Source organism: Heptranchias perlo, chromosome 19 (genome assembly GCF_035084215.1).
Source record: "Heptranchias perlo isolate sHepPer1 chromosome 19, sHepPer1.hap1, whole genome shotgun sequence".
In the NCBI taxonomy this organism is placed as follows: domain Eukaryota; kingdom Metazoa; phylum Chordata; class Chondrichthyes; order Hexanchiformes; family Hexanchidae; genus Heptranchias; species Heptranchias perlo.
The window spans coordinates 22,463,967-22,481,519 of NC_090343.1; the positions used below are offsets into that span (position 1 = coordinate 22,463,967).

A 17,553-nucleotide genomic window follows, 5' to 3' on the forward strand; every position below is an offset into this window, starting at 1 on the left:
ATCCCACGTCCATCTCTAGTTTCTCTCCTTATCTCTCTTCATGCCCTCTGAGCTCATCTTATGAGATCCACCTCCTGCTCCCTTGATCCCATTCCCACTAAACTGGTGACCACAGAACTTCCCTTCCTTGTCCCTATGCTGACATTGTAAATGATTCCCTCTCCTCAGGTACAGTCTCTCTGCCTTTCAAAATAGCCATCATCACACATTTGATCCCCTGTCCTTGCATACTACCGCCTAATCGCCAACCTCCCTTTTCTCTTCAAAGTCATTGAATACATTGTCGCTTCCCACATCCGAGCCCATCTTTCCCGCAACTCCATGTTTGAATCTCTCCAAAGCAGGTTTTGAGTCCCTGCCACAGTACTGAAATAACCCTAATCAAAGTCACAAATGACATTCTTTCTGATTATGACCATGGTGTATTATGTCTCCTCGATCTCCCTGCAGCCTGACCACACCATCCTCCTCCATTGTCCAGCTCAGTTGGACTGCCCTTCACTCATTTCCACTCTTACCTATCCAATCATAGCCAAACTATCTCCAGAAAGGCTTCTCTTCCCACTCCATTACCTCTGGAGTCCCTTCATGATCTATCCTTGACCACTCCTCTTCCACATTTACATGCTGCGCCATGGAGACATTAGCCTAGAAATTGGGCCAACCCTACAGAATGCCTGCAACAAAAAAGGTAAGTTTCTTACTTTTGAATGTGGGTCCAGGAGAAGCAGGAGTTCTCCTCCCGATCCCACATTAAACCACCTTCCCAAGCGCCTCCGCAACCAACCCCACCCCCAGGTCCAGAGATTCCCAACCTCCAGGCTTCCCAGCCCCAACCCCCCTCCATCCTGGCCCTGAGATCCCCAACCCAGGTCCCAATCCCTGGGCTGCTGCCAGCCCCTCCCCCAGTCATTCCACCCCCAAGACCATCACCTACCTGTGGGCCACTAGCAGCAGCCCAATCTTCCACCACTCACCTTCTTGGGCTCCTCCCGCAGAGCCATTCCTGTATGAATATCTGACCCTTAGTGCACAGGGTAAGTATCATGCGCATGGGGTAGGGAAAGCAGCCAAAAATGGGCACTCCTAAATTTCTAGACTATTATCTGAAGACATGGGGTGGGTCAGCTTCCACATGTACGCTGACTACATCCAGCTCTACCTCTCCACCCCCACTCCCAACCCCTTCACTGCATCTGTGCTGCCAGACTGCTTGTCTGACAGTCAGTCTTGAATGAGAGCATTTAAACAAGTATTTACATCTTCTCTAACTTTAATCTTCCTTTCTCTACCGAAAAGTAATTTGTGCCTTAAGAGCTGCTAACTTGTTGATGAACTTACTGATTTGGTATTCTACCATCTTGCCAAATCTGAATTGCAGATCAATTCATGGTTAGAGGTTATGTCTGCATGTGATTCAGGTCACTTTAAATTTACTGGTTTCCCAGTTTGCCAAGCATCCAGCAAAATAAAAATGTTCAGTAGACTTGGAAGAATGAAAACCCTAGACAGATGGGCTGCTAAAGTTTAAGTTTATTACTATATGTTGACAATAGTCTATTAGGCATAAACTTCACAACAATCTCCAATGATTACATGAAAAAAAAACAAGGAATAGTTTTTATTAAAAAAGTGTAACTACAAACTTAAAGCAGCCTTTATTTTTAGGAACGCCTGAAATTCCTAGCGTTTTCTTCGGGAGCTAAAGCCAAATCATTAAGATGAAGGTTTGTTGGGCTCACTTGCATGTCGTTTCCTCATCATTTCTTGAGGCAGGACACAGCTTATCTTGCCACTAGAAAGAAAATAAAATTATTGCAGCAATTTGGTTATACACTGGTTTTTGACACATCATACCTTATGCACTAGAGTTGATGTTATGGTCTAAAATGAATATATGAAACTTAGTTTATTACTTGATCATTTGCAATCCATCTTCCATTACTATTCTTGATTATATTGTATGGATAGCTCACCTTTCTGTGGACTCTGACAGAGATGTCATTACGGGAGGGTTCTGTGTTTTCCCAAAGAAAAAGCTGATCCACCATTGGCCTGATGTAGACTTTGGTAATCCTGTAAATAAAAAAAGTTAATTAGTAACTAATGATATCTGCCTACCTGTGTCCTTGATATAGGTCGTGCACAAACAAAATAGGTCCATAAACTTATGCCTATTTTAAGTTACCAGCAAGTCTTGTTGAAAGCTATGCCATTTATAAAAAAAAATTGCTGTTCATGACAAAAGTGTACATTCAATTCAAAGAATTAAATGCTAGTTTCAAACACCCAAGATTTTCCAGCCTTGATGGCCAGTACATGCAGGTTTCTTAGTCAAGGTTGGACAATAGCGTACTTCCATAATTTAGGTTCAAAGCAAGTTTAATATGAGCACTGTGCATGTTTCAGGAGTAAATTCCCTACTGTTCAAACATTTGGACGTTTCATGATCAAATTCTTGCAGCAAGACTTGCAATAATGCTGAAACCCCATTTGCACTGGATAATTTAACTAGGGATGCTGTATGTCTTGTTGGCGCATAACTGAATATGCAGGCCCATGAAGACAATCCAATGAAGTTTTACAGCTGCATGCACTTGTCTTTAAATAGAAAAATTTGACCAGTTTTGTAAATTCCTGCATCTATAATGTAGACTGCTCATATAAACACACACTCCTGATTGTGGTGGCACTATAATGTCTCTTATCTCCCAGCTTCACAGCCTGAATTGCTGAGAAACTCCTATGCTCCAACCAACTAATTATCTTGCTTTCAAAATTGCCAAAAAAATCACTACAATTACAAATATTAATTCGAAGTATTATATAAAAAAAGGGTAGAATGTATGACTAAAATGGGGACTGAATTACATTCTGGTTCAATTATCCACCACTTTATAATCCCGATTCACCTTAAGACTAAACTTCATCTCAACTGAGTAACACCATGAGGCCAATTAGTTAATTAAAAGCAATTTTGGAATATTTATATCTTAATTAAACTCAAACTATTTCCAAATAGTTTTGAATTTAATTAGATCAGATAGAATTGTTTAAAACACTTGATGAAATGAAACAAACTGCACATCAATAGCTTATCTCACTATATATACACTGCATTATGTGAAGTGCTTAGTAAAAATCCTCTTACCTGGGTGGTGTGGAATCACTTCTCCCATGTGCTCAGAGCTGCCACAAGAGCTATTACTGGAAGCTGAACCAAGGCGCCCTGGAATTGGAGATTTGTACTTTAAGTCAAGAGTTTATCATAAATTTGTTTTTCTGCAAACTATTAAGCTCCTGGAATATAATTCCCCAACATACCTAACAGGTTTGGAACAGAGGTTTTCAAGTTTGTTTTGCAAATACCAACAATGGGAAGGTACCCTGTCTTGAATTTTGAAAGACAGCATCACCCACTCAAAAAAGGAAAATAGTTCATATAGGATACAACATTAGAAATACTGTAATAAAAACAGAAAATGCCAGAAACACTCAGCAGGTTAGGTAGCATCTGTGGGTAGAGATGTGCTAAGTTAATACAGAACACTAAGAAAAAGTCAGGTTAACAATGTTAGGAGCTCAGCACCCTTCCTCCTCCTCCCTCCTCCCTCCCTGGACCAAGGACCTGAGATTGAAAGCCAGTGGTTTAGAATACAGCTTTCAACCTGAACAGAAGAAGATACAGATCTTACTCATTTGTTAGCAAAGTCAATTTCATGTGCAGTATAGTGTAAATTATAATGTAATTACATGAGTTGAAATCATGCATACATGAAATTCTTCTGTTCACTATTTAACAAAGGTTTTAACCCATTTAGCAGACCATCAAAAAGGAACAATGACAGGGACGGCCATGATGATCCACCTAGCTATTCCCATTAGCACCTTTGTTAAAACAGCAAAGGAATTTCCAATGAATACACTTAATACATTTGTCACCAACATTTTAACCACTAGGTCAGTAGTTTTCAAACTTATATCGTTTACCCCTGCAAAAAACAGACACTTTCAGAAATCTCTTTCTCTAAAAGGGGAGGTCTGCTAACTAGATGGGGGAAAAAAAGTTATTGCAGAATATACTAGTATAGATACTGAACAGAAATAGCAAGTTAGTTAGTCAATAAATACAGAAATCTGATTCCTCAGGGACCCCAGTTTGAAACATAATAAAAGTTTACAGATCTGATCCACCTATACATATAGTTGCTGAAACAAAAATTCTTGAGTTACAAATTTAATCCTGTTGGATATGGATAGGCAGAATTAAAAAGCCAATTGCAGTTAATAGAAATAACCAGTCAAAATATTTTTTAAAAATTACAACACGAATACTAGCCTGACAAATTCAGTAAACTGGACTCATTTGAATGAAAAACTGATTGCTATGAATTTTATTACAAGCAAAATAAGTTGTTATTCATCAAGTTTGCAGCTGCTTCTGTTGGAAGTAGCCCAACTTAACAAGCACATATCCTCCATTTGATTATCTGCAATTCAGTCATTCCCTCCTCCTCCCCCTCAAAAAAAGTAACATTGTTTTCCAGCAGAATTACTTACTCCTGTAATAATCATGGGTTGCTGCAAGAGAACCAGTTGATGGAATGGATGCCATTATGATCTTTCAAAATTGTATCTGGATGGTAACCTGAAAGAGCAGAAGGAAACAAAATAGGAAACTATGTTTAGGTTAGCAGATTAGCACTGTACACTCAGCTGGAAGCTCAACAGGTTCTTCAAAATTGGTGTGCCATTCTAGTGTAGAGACATGCCCAGCCTGACTGGTCACATAACAGAACTACATATTGTAGGTCAGCTTTAGTCAGTATGGATAATTAGCAAGCACACCTCAGTATTATTAAACATATATTATATTTCCATCCCAAACCATATCCTGCAACAATGTCAAAGTATTCATTGTACATGAAGCATTTTACCAAGTTAAAAAACAATATAAATTAAAGCCTTTCCTTTCAAACAAAAGTACATTTTATTCTAAAATCTTACCTTCATATAAATCAGTTAGTCACAGAGTTTAAGTCCCTATGTAAAGAGACTAAAAGTTTGAGAATATCCAGCATACTTCAGACAGCCAAAGTATAAAAAGTCAGTAATTTCATGCCAACATCAACCATGTTAAGAGAAGTTTGTAGATTGAACTGGAGAGAGGCAAAAAGAAAATCACCAGTATTGTCCAAATAGATCCTGTTTTTGACTAGGATCTATTTGGACAATTTACCCCCACTGGATATACCTGAATGGTTGCCTTAAAATGACAGGCCAAGTTAGCAGCTAAACACCACAACTGTGCCCTAGACCCCAGATTACCCACAAATATCACAGCAAATCAGATAATCTCAAAATTATTAATTATTCAGTAATTCAGAGTTAGTTGGGACCATTTTATAGTTTATTTCAAGAGTGGGAACAGGGAAGGAAAAATAGAGGGCATTAGGAATTGGCCCTGACCCAATAGTCTTATCAAAATCTATTGCTGTAACTTAAAGATTGCTAAACTCAAACAAAGTTATACTGTTGGGAAGCAGTGGAGAAGAGGAGAAAAGGGAAGAATTTATAGGAATCTTCTAGGTGCTGTACAAGAAATTTGCCTCCAGTTTAGCTGCAGAATTCAACAGGTTTTAAGCTGTCACCATAGTAGTCTACAAGTTATAAACAGAATCTTGGCCCCAGTACCCATCCCATGAACCCCAGAGACTGCCAGAATCATTCGCAGTATAAATTACTTAAGTGTCACCTATTTTAGGTGAGTCACTGTTAAATTGACAGCTCCCATGTGTTCAAAACTGTCACTGTTTGAGATTGCAAGTAATTGAATTTCACAAACACAATCTGTGTTTCAACTTGCAGAAAAATACCCACGGCATACAACAACACTAGATAAATCTAAACAATTCATGTACTTAAAAAAAAGTTGCTTGGCTACAGTACAAACGTTGCTACACTAGAGAAACAGTTGAGTTAACAGCACAGCTGACAAGCGAAGGCTGAGTAGGCTTAAAAGTTGCTGATTGCATTGCTCACTTCCTTCCCCCGCGGATACAGTGCAAACACTGACATAAAAACCGCACCAACAGGCTTCTTGTGTCGAGGCCTCGCAATGAGAGCAAACCGCTTAATAAAGCGACATCAGGGCAGCACTCGTAACACCAGAACCGGATGGAACTAGATCGTACGGCCCGTGGCAACCAGACTGTCACCAGGGACCAGAGACCGAGAGGACGGGTCGGCCACAGACCACCCCAGGCACCGAGTGCCCCTCCACCCCGAGTGCCCTCCCACTCACAGGCACCCCTTTCCCCCACCCACGTACCTTAGACACAACCCGCACCAAATAGCAACCCGAGAGCGATGACTGAAGAAGGTAAACGCTAGGCGACAGGGCCCATTTGAAATAGTTACTGACACAAAGCGATTCCCCCACGTCCGCAAATCAAATCTTCTTTTTCTTCAAGGTAAACTAGCGAGAAGTTCGCTTATATACACTTCAATACTCGCGGGTAGCCCCGCCTCTCGACGGCCAAAGAGCTGCCAATCACCAACACAACAGCCGCCCGTCCGTGGCAATGAGCGGCGCAGGTCACCCACCCCCCCCTCAGCTATCATTCATCGGCGTGAGCCCCGCCCCTCCTCATCGACAACCGTTGATTAATTACATCATCACACGATGCAGCTCTGAGAAGACCTAATGGAACTCATCGTTTCAGTTTCCCTGGTGGTCTAGTGGTTAGGATTCGGCGCTCTCACCGCCGCGGCCCGGGTTCGATTCCCGGTCAGGGAATTTCATTTTCCACTTCGGATTATTACTTTTTATTTGCCGTGGTACCCTGTATGTTCAGTGAAAGAGAAAAAAGCGAATCACTATAGATGCTGGCAATCTCAAACAAAAAAAGTTTGTGCTGGAAACACGTAGCAGGCCAGTCAGCATCTATGGAGCAGAAGCAATGCTTCTGCTTTTAATTTCAGATTGTTTTAAATTGTAGCATAAATTAAAACCGTAAATATAAAATTAAAAAAATGTTCCCTGACCGGGAATCGAACCCGGGCCGCGGCGGTGAGAGCGCCGAATCCTAACCACTAGACCACCAGGGAGCTCTGAAAAGTGAAGTGGAAGATTTACTCTTTGGCCATTTTGAATCTATGGTGGTATCGCAAAGTTTTGTTCGTGTATTTCCATATTTTCAAAACAAAATGTGATAGTTCAATAAAAGTATTTTACTATAAACTCATCTTTTTCTCCAGCTTTCAAACCACTTCACCATTACAAGAAACATAAGAAAAATCAGGGACCATTGAGGCAAATAGCATAGATACATTTAATGGGAAGCTAGATAAGTATGAGGGAGAAAGAAGTAGAAGGTTATGTTGATAGGGTGAGATGAAGTAAATAGAGTGGGAGAAGGCTTGTGCAGAGCATAAACACCAAATGGCTTGTTTGTGTGCCTATGTAATTCTATATAATATCATCCCTCTGTCATAATCCATTGGCTTTCAAACTGACCATAGAGGTGCTTGTGAGTTTTCCAAGGGTCTGTAAGATATGTCTGCCTGTCACCAGTTTTCTATATTTGTTAACTTCCTAATATGTTATTTCTGTTACTGTATATAATTGCAAAAATGTTTTCTGCAATAATGACACTGTTTTCCTTTCGGTGGTTAACACTGTATTCAGAGGTTGGGACAAGGAGGCATAGGAATATAAAAATATTTGTGTGATTCATGCACAGAAATGTTTGAAAATTAGTGATATACGAGATATAAACTAAGAGTTATAATTGATACCATTTTATTGCAGTACCTTTTTATGTTGGACTACGTTAAAAGTAACAGCATAAACACGTCGTCGCCTCCTAAATCCTTGCCAATCTTTCCCGCAACTCCATGTTTGAACCCCTCCAATCAGTTTTCCGCCCTGCCACAGCATTGAAACGGCCCTTTGTGACTGTGACCATGGTAAACTATCCCTCCTCATCCTTCTTGACCTGTCTGTAGCCTTTGACAAAGTTGACCACACCATCCACCTCTGTTATCCAGCTGGATTGGACTGCCCTTGCCTGGTTCTAATCTTAGCTATCCAGTCGTAGCCAGAGAATCACCTGCAATGGTTTCCCTTCCCACTCCTGCACCGTTACCTCTGGAGTCTCCCAAGAATTTATCCTTGGCCCCCTCCTATTTCTTAGCTACATGCTGCCCCTCGGTGACAACATCTGAAAACACAAGGTCAAGTTCCACATGTACACTGACAACACCCAACTCTACCTTACCACCACCTCTCTTGACCCCTCCATGGCCTCTGATTTATCACTCTACTTGTCGGACTTCCAGTAATGGATGAGCAGAAATTTCCTCCAATTAAATATTGAGAAGACCAAAGCCATTGTTTTCGGTCCCTGCCACAAACTCTGTTCCCTAGACACCAGCTCCATCCCTCCCCTTGGCCACTGTCTGAGGCTGAACAAGACCATTAGTAACCTTGGCATCCTATTTTACCCTGAGCTGAGCTTCAAACCCTATATCATCCCCATCACCAAGACCTCCTACTCCCACTTCGGCCATTGCCTCAGCTCATCTGCCACTGAAACCCTCTTTGTTACCTCTAGATTTGACTATTCCAATGCTCTCCTGGCTGGCCTCCCACCTTGCACCCTCCATAAACTTGAGCTCATCCAAAACTCTGCTGCCCATATTCTAACTCGCACCAAGTCTCATTCACCCATCACCCCTGTGCTTGCTGACCTACATTTGATCCCAGTTCACCAACGCCTCGATTTAAAAATTCTCGTCCTGTTTTCAAATCCCTCTGTGGCCTCGCACCTCCCTATCTCTGTAACCTCCTCCGGCCCTGCAACATCTCTGTGCTCATCCAATTCTGGCCTCTTGCGCATCCCCAATTTCATTATTCCACCATTAGCGGCTGTACGTACAGCTGCCTAGGCCCCAAGGTCTGGAATTCCCACCCAAAACTTCTCCACTTCTCGTCCTTTAAGATCCTCCTTAAAACCTATCCCTTTGACCAAGCTTTTGGTCACCTGTCCTAATATCTCATGTGACTCGGTGTCAAATTTTGTTTCAATATGCTCCTGTGAAGCGCCTTGGGATGTTTTACTATGTTAAAGGTGCAAGTTGTTGTTGTACCTTTTTCTGTTGGACTGCCTTAAAAGAAACAGTATAAAAAATGTACATACACCTGTCATTCCAAAAACAACTCTGGTAAAGAATAATGAAATGATGATAGAACATTCTCCTCGATAGACCAATGTCCTCCTCGGCATCCCAAACATCACCTTTTACAAAATACAACTTGGCCAAAACTTCTCCATCTATTTGCGTGGGACCGATTAGGGACAAAAAAGATCTTGTGGAGGCAGAGGGCATGGCTGAGGCACTAAATGAATACTTGGCATCTGTCTTCACTAGAGAAGAGAATGCTGCCATTGTAGCAGTAAAGGAGGAGGTAGCAGCAATATTGGATAGGGTAAAAATAGATAAACATAAGAACATAAGAAATAGGAGCAGGAGTAGGCCAATCGGCCCCTCGAGCCTGCTCCGCCATTCAATAAGATCATGGCTGATCTGATCCTAACCTCAAATCTAAATTCATGTCCAATTTCCTGCCCGCTCCCCGTAACCCCTAATTCCCTTTACTTCTAGGAAACTGTCTATTTTCTGTTTTAAATTTATTTAATGATGTAGCTTCCACAGCTTCCTGAGGCAGCAAATTCCACAGACCCACTACCCTTTGAGTGAAGAAGTTTCTCCTCATCTCAGTTTTGAAAGAGCAGCCCCTTATTCTAAGATTATGTCCCCTCGTTCTAGTTTCACCCATCCTTGGGAACATCCTTACCGCATCCACCCGATCAAGCCCCTTCACAATCTTATATGTTTCAATAAGATCGCCTCTCATTCTTCTGAACTCCAATGAGTAGAGTCCCAATCTACTCAACCTCTCCTCATATGTCCGCCCCCTCATCCCCGGGATTAACCGAGTGAACCTTCTTTGTACTGCCTCGAGAGCAAGTATGTCTTTTCTTAAGTATGGAGACCAAAACTGTATGCAGTATTCCAGGTGCAGTCTCACCAATACCTTATATAACTGCAGCAATACCTCCCTGTTTTTATATTCTATCCCCCTAGCAATAAAAGCCAACATTCCGTTGGCCTTCTTGATCACCTGCTGCACCTGCATACTAACCTTTTGATTTTCTTGCACTGGGACCCCCAGATCCCTTTGTACTGCAGTACTTTCCAGTTTCTCGCCATTAAGATAATAACTTGCTCTCCGATTTTTCCTGCCAAAGTGCATAACCTCACATTTTCCAATATTGTATTGCAACTGCCAAATCTCCGCCCACTCACCCAGCCTGTCTATATCGCCTTGTAGGTTTTTTATGTCCTCCTCACTCTCTACTTTCCCTCCCATCTTTGTATCATCTGCAAACTTTGATATGTTACACTCGGTCCCCTCCTCCAAATCGTTAATATAGATTATAAAGAGTTGGGGACCCAGCACCGACCCCTGCGGAATACCACTGGCTACTGGTTGCCAGTCCGAGAATGTACCATTTATCCCAACTCTCTGCTTCCTGTTAGATAACCAATCCTCCACCCATGCCAGAATATTACCCCCTATCCAGCGATTCTTTATCTTGAGCAATAATCTTTTATGTGGCACCTTGTTGAATGCCTTCTGGAAATAAAGAGGTACTTAAAAGATTGGCAGTACTCAATGTAGAAAAGACACCCAGTCCAGATGGGATGCATCCTAGGTTGCTGAGGGAAATAAAGGTGGAAATTGCAGAAGCTGTGGCCACAATCTTCCAATCCCCCTGAGATATGGGGATGGTGCTGGAGCATTCAGGAATGCAAATGTTACACCCCTGTTCAAAAAAGGGGAGAGGGATAAACCCGGCAATTACAGGCCAGTCAACCTAACGACGGTGTTGGGGAACCTTTTAGAGATAATAATCTGGGACAAAATAAATTGGCACTTGAAAAAGTATGGGCTAATAAATGAAAGTCAGCACAGATTTGTTGAAGGAAAATCATGTTTAACGAACTTGATTGAGTTCTTTGATGAAGTAACTGAAAGGCTTGATGAGGGTAGTGCAGTTTATGTTGTGTATATGGACTTTCAAAAGGCATTCGATAAAGTATCACATAATAGACTTCTTAGCAAAATTATGCCCATGGAATTAAAGGGATAGTGGCAGCATGGATATAAAATTGGTTAGGGGGCACAAAGCAGAGAGCAGTGGTGAACAGTTGTTTTTCAGACTGAAAGTATACTGTGGTGATTCCCAGGGGTCAGTATTAGGACTACTCCTCTTTTTGATATATATTAATGACCTGGACTTGGGTATAGAGGGTATAATTTCAAAGTTTGCAGATGACTCGCAACTCGGAAATGTAGTAAACAATGTGGAAGATAGTAACAGACTTCAGGAGGACATAGACAGACAGGTGAAATGGGCAGACACATGGCAGATGAAATTTAACGTAGAGAAGTGTGAAGTGATGCATTTTGGTAGGAAGAATGAAGAGAGGCAATATAAACTAAATGGTACAATTTTAAAGGGGGTGCAGGAACAGAGAGACCTGGGGGTGCACTTACACAAACCTTTGAAGCTCACAGGACAAGTTGAGAAGGCTGTTAAAAAAGTATATGGGATCCTCGGCTTTATTAATAGCGGCATAGAGTACAAAAGCAAGGAAGTTATGCTTAACCTTTATAAAACACTGGTTAGGCCTCAGCTGGAGTATTGTGTTCCATTCTGGGCACCGCACTTTCGGAAGGATGTCAAGGCCTTAGAAAGGGTGCAGAAGAAATTTATTGGAACGGTGCCAGGGATGAGGGACTTCAGTTATGTGGAGAGACTTGAGAATCTGGGGTTGTTCTCCTTAGAACAGGGAAAGCTAAGGGGAGATTTGATAGTGTTCAAAATCATGAACGGTTTTGACAGAGTAAATAAGGAGAAACTGTTTCCAGTGGCCGAAGGGTCGGTAACCAGAGGACACAGATTTAAGGTGATCGGCAAAAGAGCCAGAGGTGACATGAGGAAACATTTTTTTAGGCAGCGAGTTGTAATGGCCTGGAATGCACTGCCTGAAAGGGTGGTGGAAGCAGATTCAATAGTAACTTTCAAAAGGGAATTGGATAAATACTTGAAGGGAAAAAAAATACAGGGCTATCGGGAAGGAGCAGGGGAATGGGACTAATTGGATAGCTCTGTCAAAGAGCGGCAGAGGCAGGATGGGCCAAATGGCCTCCTCCTGTGCTGTATCCACTATGATACTTCCTGTCCCACGTTAAGTTCTGCTCGCCCATTACCCCTTCCCCATCTTCACAAATCTACATTCGTGCCTCATCCTCAACACACTGAGTTTAAAATCATCCTCATTTACAAATTCCTCCATCCCTTAAACCACTTTCACTCTTACTCCCCAGGCTATCCCTTGTGCAACCTCTCTCCTGCTACTCCACTGTATTTCAGCTGTCTTGGCCCTAATCTCTGGGACTTCCTCTCTAAGCCCCTTTGCCTCGCTACCTTTCTCCTCACCTTTAAAAGTTTCTTTTTGACCTTGCTTTGGTCATCTGACTTAACTTTTTTACTTCTGCTCAGCATCAGTTTCTCCTCTGTAATGCACTCTTGGGATGTTTTCTGCAATAAAGACACTATACAAATGTAAGTTCTTTTTGAATTATTATTTGTTGCCTCTAGTTTATGGATAGGTTGTCTTGCTAATGAGTATACTTTTTAAGTTGAATTCTTCAATTTTGCATAGTCTTTGTGAAAATTGATGTTTGTACAGGAATGAATGACTTGCAGTTGGCAGACCTAGCTTAAAGACACGCTATGTCATAAAATGGCATTGTTGCAGCACTAAAATTTTAGACTATCACACAACTTGCAACCAGATTATTTCATGAAATAGTCAGAAATCGCTTACTCTGCCTGCAACAAAAGTTTACCATATAGATTACCAAGAATGAGTTTGCACTTCTGAAAGCTGTTTTGCTTTTATGGTCATGTTGCTTAAACTTTCAAAATTTTTAGGGTAGATGCAATGATCAAATCACTGGCGATGTCATTACGCACTGTCTATTTACAAACTGTTAAACTTATATAGAACCTTAGTTAGACCAACTTGGAGTACTGTGAACAGTTCTGGTCTCCATATTATAAAAAGGATATGGAGGCACCGGAGAAAGTGCAAAAAAGATTTACTAGGATGATACTAGAACTGAGAGGTTGTATTTATCAAGATTGAACAGGCTGGGACTCATTTCTCTAGAAAAAAGACTGCGGGATGACCTGATAGAGGTCTTTAAGATTATGAAAGGGTTTGATAGGGTAGACATAGAGAAGACATTTCCACTTGTGGGGAAGACCAGAACTAGGGGCCATAAATAAAGAATAGTCACTAATAAATTCAGTAGGGAATTCAGGAGAAATTTGTCTAGAGAGTGGTTAGAATGTGGAACTCGCTACCACAAGGAGTAGTTGAGGTGACTAGCATAGATGCATTTAAGGGGATAAACACATGAGGGAGAAAGGAATAGAAGGATATGCTGATACGGTTAGATGAAATAGGGGGGGAAGGAGGCTCGTTTGGAGCATAAATACCTGTATGGATCTATTGGGCCGAATGGCCTGTTCCTGTGCTGTACATTCTATGTAAAAAACCTGATCAGGCAGCACAGGCCCTGTTAGGACCTTACATTAATTTGCCTTTGGTTCAGAATGTTTGCACAAGCTCAGCTTCGCCATATGTTACTCCTTAGGGGCAACAATCACTTATTTTAATTTAAAATATACCCTATCATGATACATATCTCTAAAAATTCAACAGAAAGCTACATGTTTAAATGGGTTTGCAATTTGTGTTATTCTTTTTTCTTTTAAGTTGTATCAAAATTCAGGTATCTTTGTTAACAGGATCGACTGGATCACCCATGCAGTTGTATTTGAAAATGATAAGCTGTTTTATAACAGCAGAATCATCATACCATGTAACACATAATGTATTATTCTACTACTAAGGTATAATTTATTTAATCCAGTCCTTTAAGGTCACAAGATCCAATTGCTATAAATAGGCAATCATGTCAATTAGAGATTGATTGTGTCATGCATATCCTGAGATCCAGTGCACATGTAAAGGAATTGCTTCTTTCTTCATGTAATCTTTTAAGTGCTTCTGATGCTATGACTCACTCTTATGCACCTGAGGCCCCAAATTGCGTTCTATGCTTCAACAGCCCCGCCTGTTACCTCCTGCTTTGTGTTATGTCTACAGCCCAACGCTGCTCCTTCCCACCGTCTGCGATACATCAACAGCCCCAGCCCATTCCTTTCCATTCTGTTACATCAGCAACCCCAAATCACTCCCTTCCATTCTCGGTGGTGAACAGCATCAGCAGCCCCAGGCACACACTCCCCCATCCTTAGTGTCACATCAACAACACAGCCATTCTGTGTTGGTGCATCAGCAGTCTAGATCCCAGACAGCTCCCATCTCCTCATTGGACTCCCTCCGCCGTCCATCCAATCTCCACCCCGCAGTGTCCTCATGCAGTACCATAAATACTGCAAAAAGGAGGAAATAAGTTGTAGTTACAGGAGAGAGAATTAAAAATAGGACTGTGAGAAGGTGGGGGGGGGGGCGGCAGATGAAATTGAAAAGAGAGTGAAAAGTGAAGGACAGTGAGAGAGAAGTAGCCGTAGAGGAGAGAAACAGAAGTGAAGCAGGAGGGAAGAGAGTTACAGAAGGGCTCTATCTCTGACCCACTTGCATCTACCAACGCTCCGTGCTGGCAATGGAGCCTCACAATTTCTGCCTTCAGGGTTTAAGTTGCCATCCTGCCCTACTCCTATCCTGCCTCATTTAGCTCCTGGTTGGCAAAAAGATGGGAACTGTTCTCAAAATTAAGGCTGAACATAGAAAATAAATACCTATAAAAGGTAACGTTCTTGTTACCAAAAAAAGATTTTTTTTGGAGTTGTAACTTTGCCAAGGATAATCTAAAAATGTCTTTATTAGTGGCATGGAGACACAATGTATTTGTATACCAATATACCAAGGTGTGAATAAGATATGAATGGAAAGATTTCTGCTCCTAATTTGACAGCAGGGTTGTCATAGCAGGTGCCAAGCAGGAGAAAATGTTGGAGACAAATTCACCTTCTGCAAGTATCACACTTGTTCCAGTGGATAATTGTGAAATGAAGCTTCTTGAAATTTACAGAACCGTATTAGCAGAGGTTTGTTAACAGGCTGTCCGTCAATCCCCTCTCAGCGAGGGAATAACGCATAGCGCGTGGAAAATTAAATGTCTAAGCTGTGCTGCACTCCATGTGGGAGTATGTGATGTTAATACTGAATACAAAACTTGATCCATTCAACAGCACTGACGTCCCTCATCATAATGAGTACAAATTAAAGCCCCACTCCTGCCCCCCCGCAAATAAAAATAATTAAATCATCTAACTTTAATATTGTTGGTGCACAAAACAAATTATTCTTATGTTACATAACATTATAGGCACAAAGTTAACAAATATTGCTTTTGGACATCAACGATTGGAGATTAATTGGTGAATGGCAACTTCATGACGTAGGTCACACATCAAACACATTGTGTACAACCTAATTCTTTTTGTGAAATGTCGTAAGTGCCAAATATATAGACAGCTTCCATTCAATTAGTTTCTAACTCTTCTGAAACCATTATCAGATGATGAAATGACATTGGCACTTGGAATATTTTATTACAAACTCAGTATCCATTTATTTTAGAAACATTATAATCTACAATAACTAGACTTTATTACATACATCAGATTTCCATGTACAAAACATCATGGCGTTCAGTTTGCTCCGGCATGCACTGGTTAATGTGTTTGGCTAAAAGTTCTTTGTGAGCTATTTTAACACTGATATTAAGTCATTTATCTATTTTAAACAGGTTAACAACTGCATTAAAACAGTGCAAAAGGAATTTATGTGAACACATTAAACAGTGCTCTCTGGAGGAAATTCAACAGCCATGGCCTAGAAATTACCATTGGTGATATGACACAAAGAATGCTTAATGGAAGAGGTAACCCATTTTAAATAAAGTTAATGTTTTAACGGAAGAGGTAACCCATTTCAAATAAAGTTACTGCTTCTGCTAAAATAGCAGAGAAGTGTCATGCAAATACATTTACCTTTCATCCACTAATACTGGCAACAGTAATTTTTAGAATCATAGCATGTAATTTTCATCTTCACCACTTGGGCGGTAAACAGGCAAAGCAGACCGCACATCCTTTACAGATCCCGCCTGATTTTCATTTCCAGTGAAATCAGATGGGTTCTGTAACAGGCAAGTGATCTGCTCTACCAGTTTAACACCCAAATAATGAAGGTGAAAATTACCCCTATTTTTTATATGGGTAAATGTTCTGATTGTATGCTCCCAGTGTGGCGCCTCACCCACCAGGATCACATATCAGGAAATCACACGTGCAACCCATAATTTTAAATTAAAAGATGGAAAAGTTTGGGTGGCACGCAAGTGGTTTCCTGATATACACCATGCTTAGAGTGGCAATTGGGAAGTTAATCCTATAGTATTTGAACAGAAGACTGAATACGTTGAATTATGCTGCGTATACAGTGCTGGTTAACAATCCATGCTTCATGACATCTCCTGTTGTTTCAGAAAGTAGATCAGTACACTGAAGGGGCAGGCGTCTTAAAATGAATTTCCATTGATCTATGTTTAATCCTTCTATCATCTAGAAAACAAGCCAGACTTTACACACAGTATGAGTGCAGGTGAGTGACATATTGATAAGATAAACAAATACTATGTGTACTGAAATGATGTTAAATCAGTCAGTATGTTTCTACGGATACAAACAAACCTTCCTGAACATGTTCAGAAGAAATTATATGTGTTAAAATGCCCTTAAAGGATTACTTTCAAACTGAAAAATAAAAATATTATAATGACAAACAATATTAATCAAATTAAATAAGGCACACAATGTAAAAAATTCCCTTTGTCTGGAGAATTTTTACTTAGAAGGAAATGCTTTAAAAGCATTTAAAGGCAAATGTTCAAAAATTAGCACTTGATTAATGCAGCCTGCTTTCAGGAATGTACCGGTAACAGGCATTTATAAAATTTACCCGACAACATGAAAAATTCTGTTTGTCAGAGAATAGAACTTTTACATACATACTTAATATAAATGGAAGCAGGATCCATTGATCAACTCATTATTTTTGAACATCTGGCCTTAGGTCATACATTTTGAACTGAGGTCCCTGGACCCTAGGGCAAGGTTTTGTTTTTGTGGAGAGTGTAAATAAGTACAATAGCATATATCTCAAATTGCTGATACTGACTTATCTTGTTGTACCCATTTAGGATTTATCCACAAACAAGGCAACAGACCTTTTCAAACCTTCAGATTCACAAAATTCAAACAAGATACCCACCTCCCCCCCGCAACAAATAAGAAGTATCAGCACAAATAGGAC

At 40.7% G+C, this 17,553-nt stretch overlaps 1 protein-coding gene and 2 non-coding genes across 3 annotated transcripts; 1 reads left to right on the forward strand and 2 right to left on the reverse strand.

Annotated features, from left to right (window-relative positions):
• Positions 1-1,515: 1,515 nt before the first annotated feature.
• LOC137335229 (pancreatic progenitor cell differentiation and proliferation factor-like) lies at positions 1,516-6,526 on the reverse strand. Its single transcript, XM_068000472.1, has 5 exons — positions 6,332-6,526; positions 4,561-4,648; positions 3,152-3,229; positions 1,977-2,076; positions 1,516-1,795 (listed from the first exon to the last, which is right to left on the reverse strand). Exons 2-5 carry the CDS (start codon positions 4,613-4,615, stop codon positions 1,717-1,719), a joined length of 312 nt encoding a protein of 103 aa, XP_067856573.1. The 5' UTR covers positions 4,616-4,648; positions 6,332-6,526; the 3' UTR covers positions 1,516-1,716.
• A 201-nt stretch (positions 6,527-6,727) lies between these two features.
• On the forward strand, positions 6,728-6,799 carry trnae-cuc (transfer RNA glutamic acid (anticodon CUC)). Its single transcript has one exon. It is a non-coding gene; the product is annotated as a tRNA-Glu (tRNA).
• A 239-nt stretch (positions 6,800-7,038) lies between these two features.
• trnae-cuc (transfer RNA glutamic acid (anticodon CUC)) lies at positions 7,039-7,110 on the reverse strand. Its single transcript has one exon. It is a non-coding gene; the product is annotated as a tRNA-Glu (tRNA).
• Positions 7,111-17,553: the final 10,443 nt, after the last annotated feature.

Bases quoted from the DNA above. Each gene is read 5' to 3' on its own strand.
- LOC137335229 (XM_068000472.1), bottom strand. From the start codon at position 4,615: ATGGCATCCATTCCATCAACTGGTTCTCTTGCAGCAACCCATGATTAT. The intron at 2,077-3,151 runs GTAAGAGGATTT...TTTTATTTACAG, and splicing joins AGTGATTCCACACCACCCAG to GATTACCAAAGTCTACATCA. The intron at 1,796-1,976 runs GTGAGCTATCCA...TTTTCTTTCTAG, and splicing joins CTGTCAGAGTCCACAGAAAG to TGGCAAGATAAGCTGTGTCC.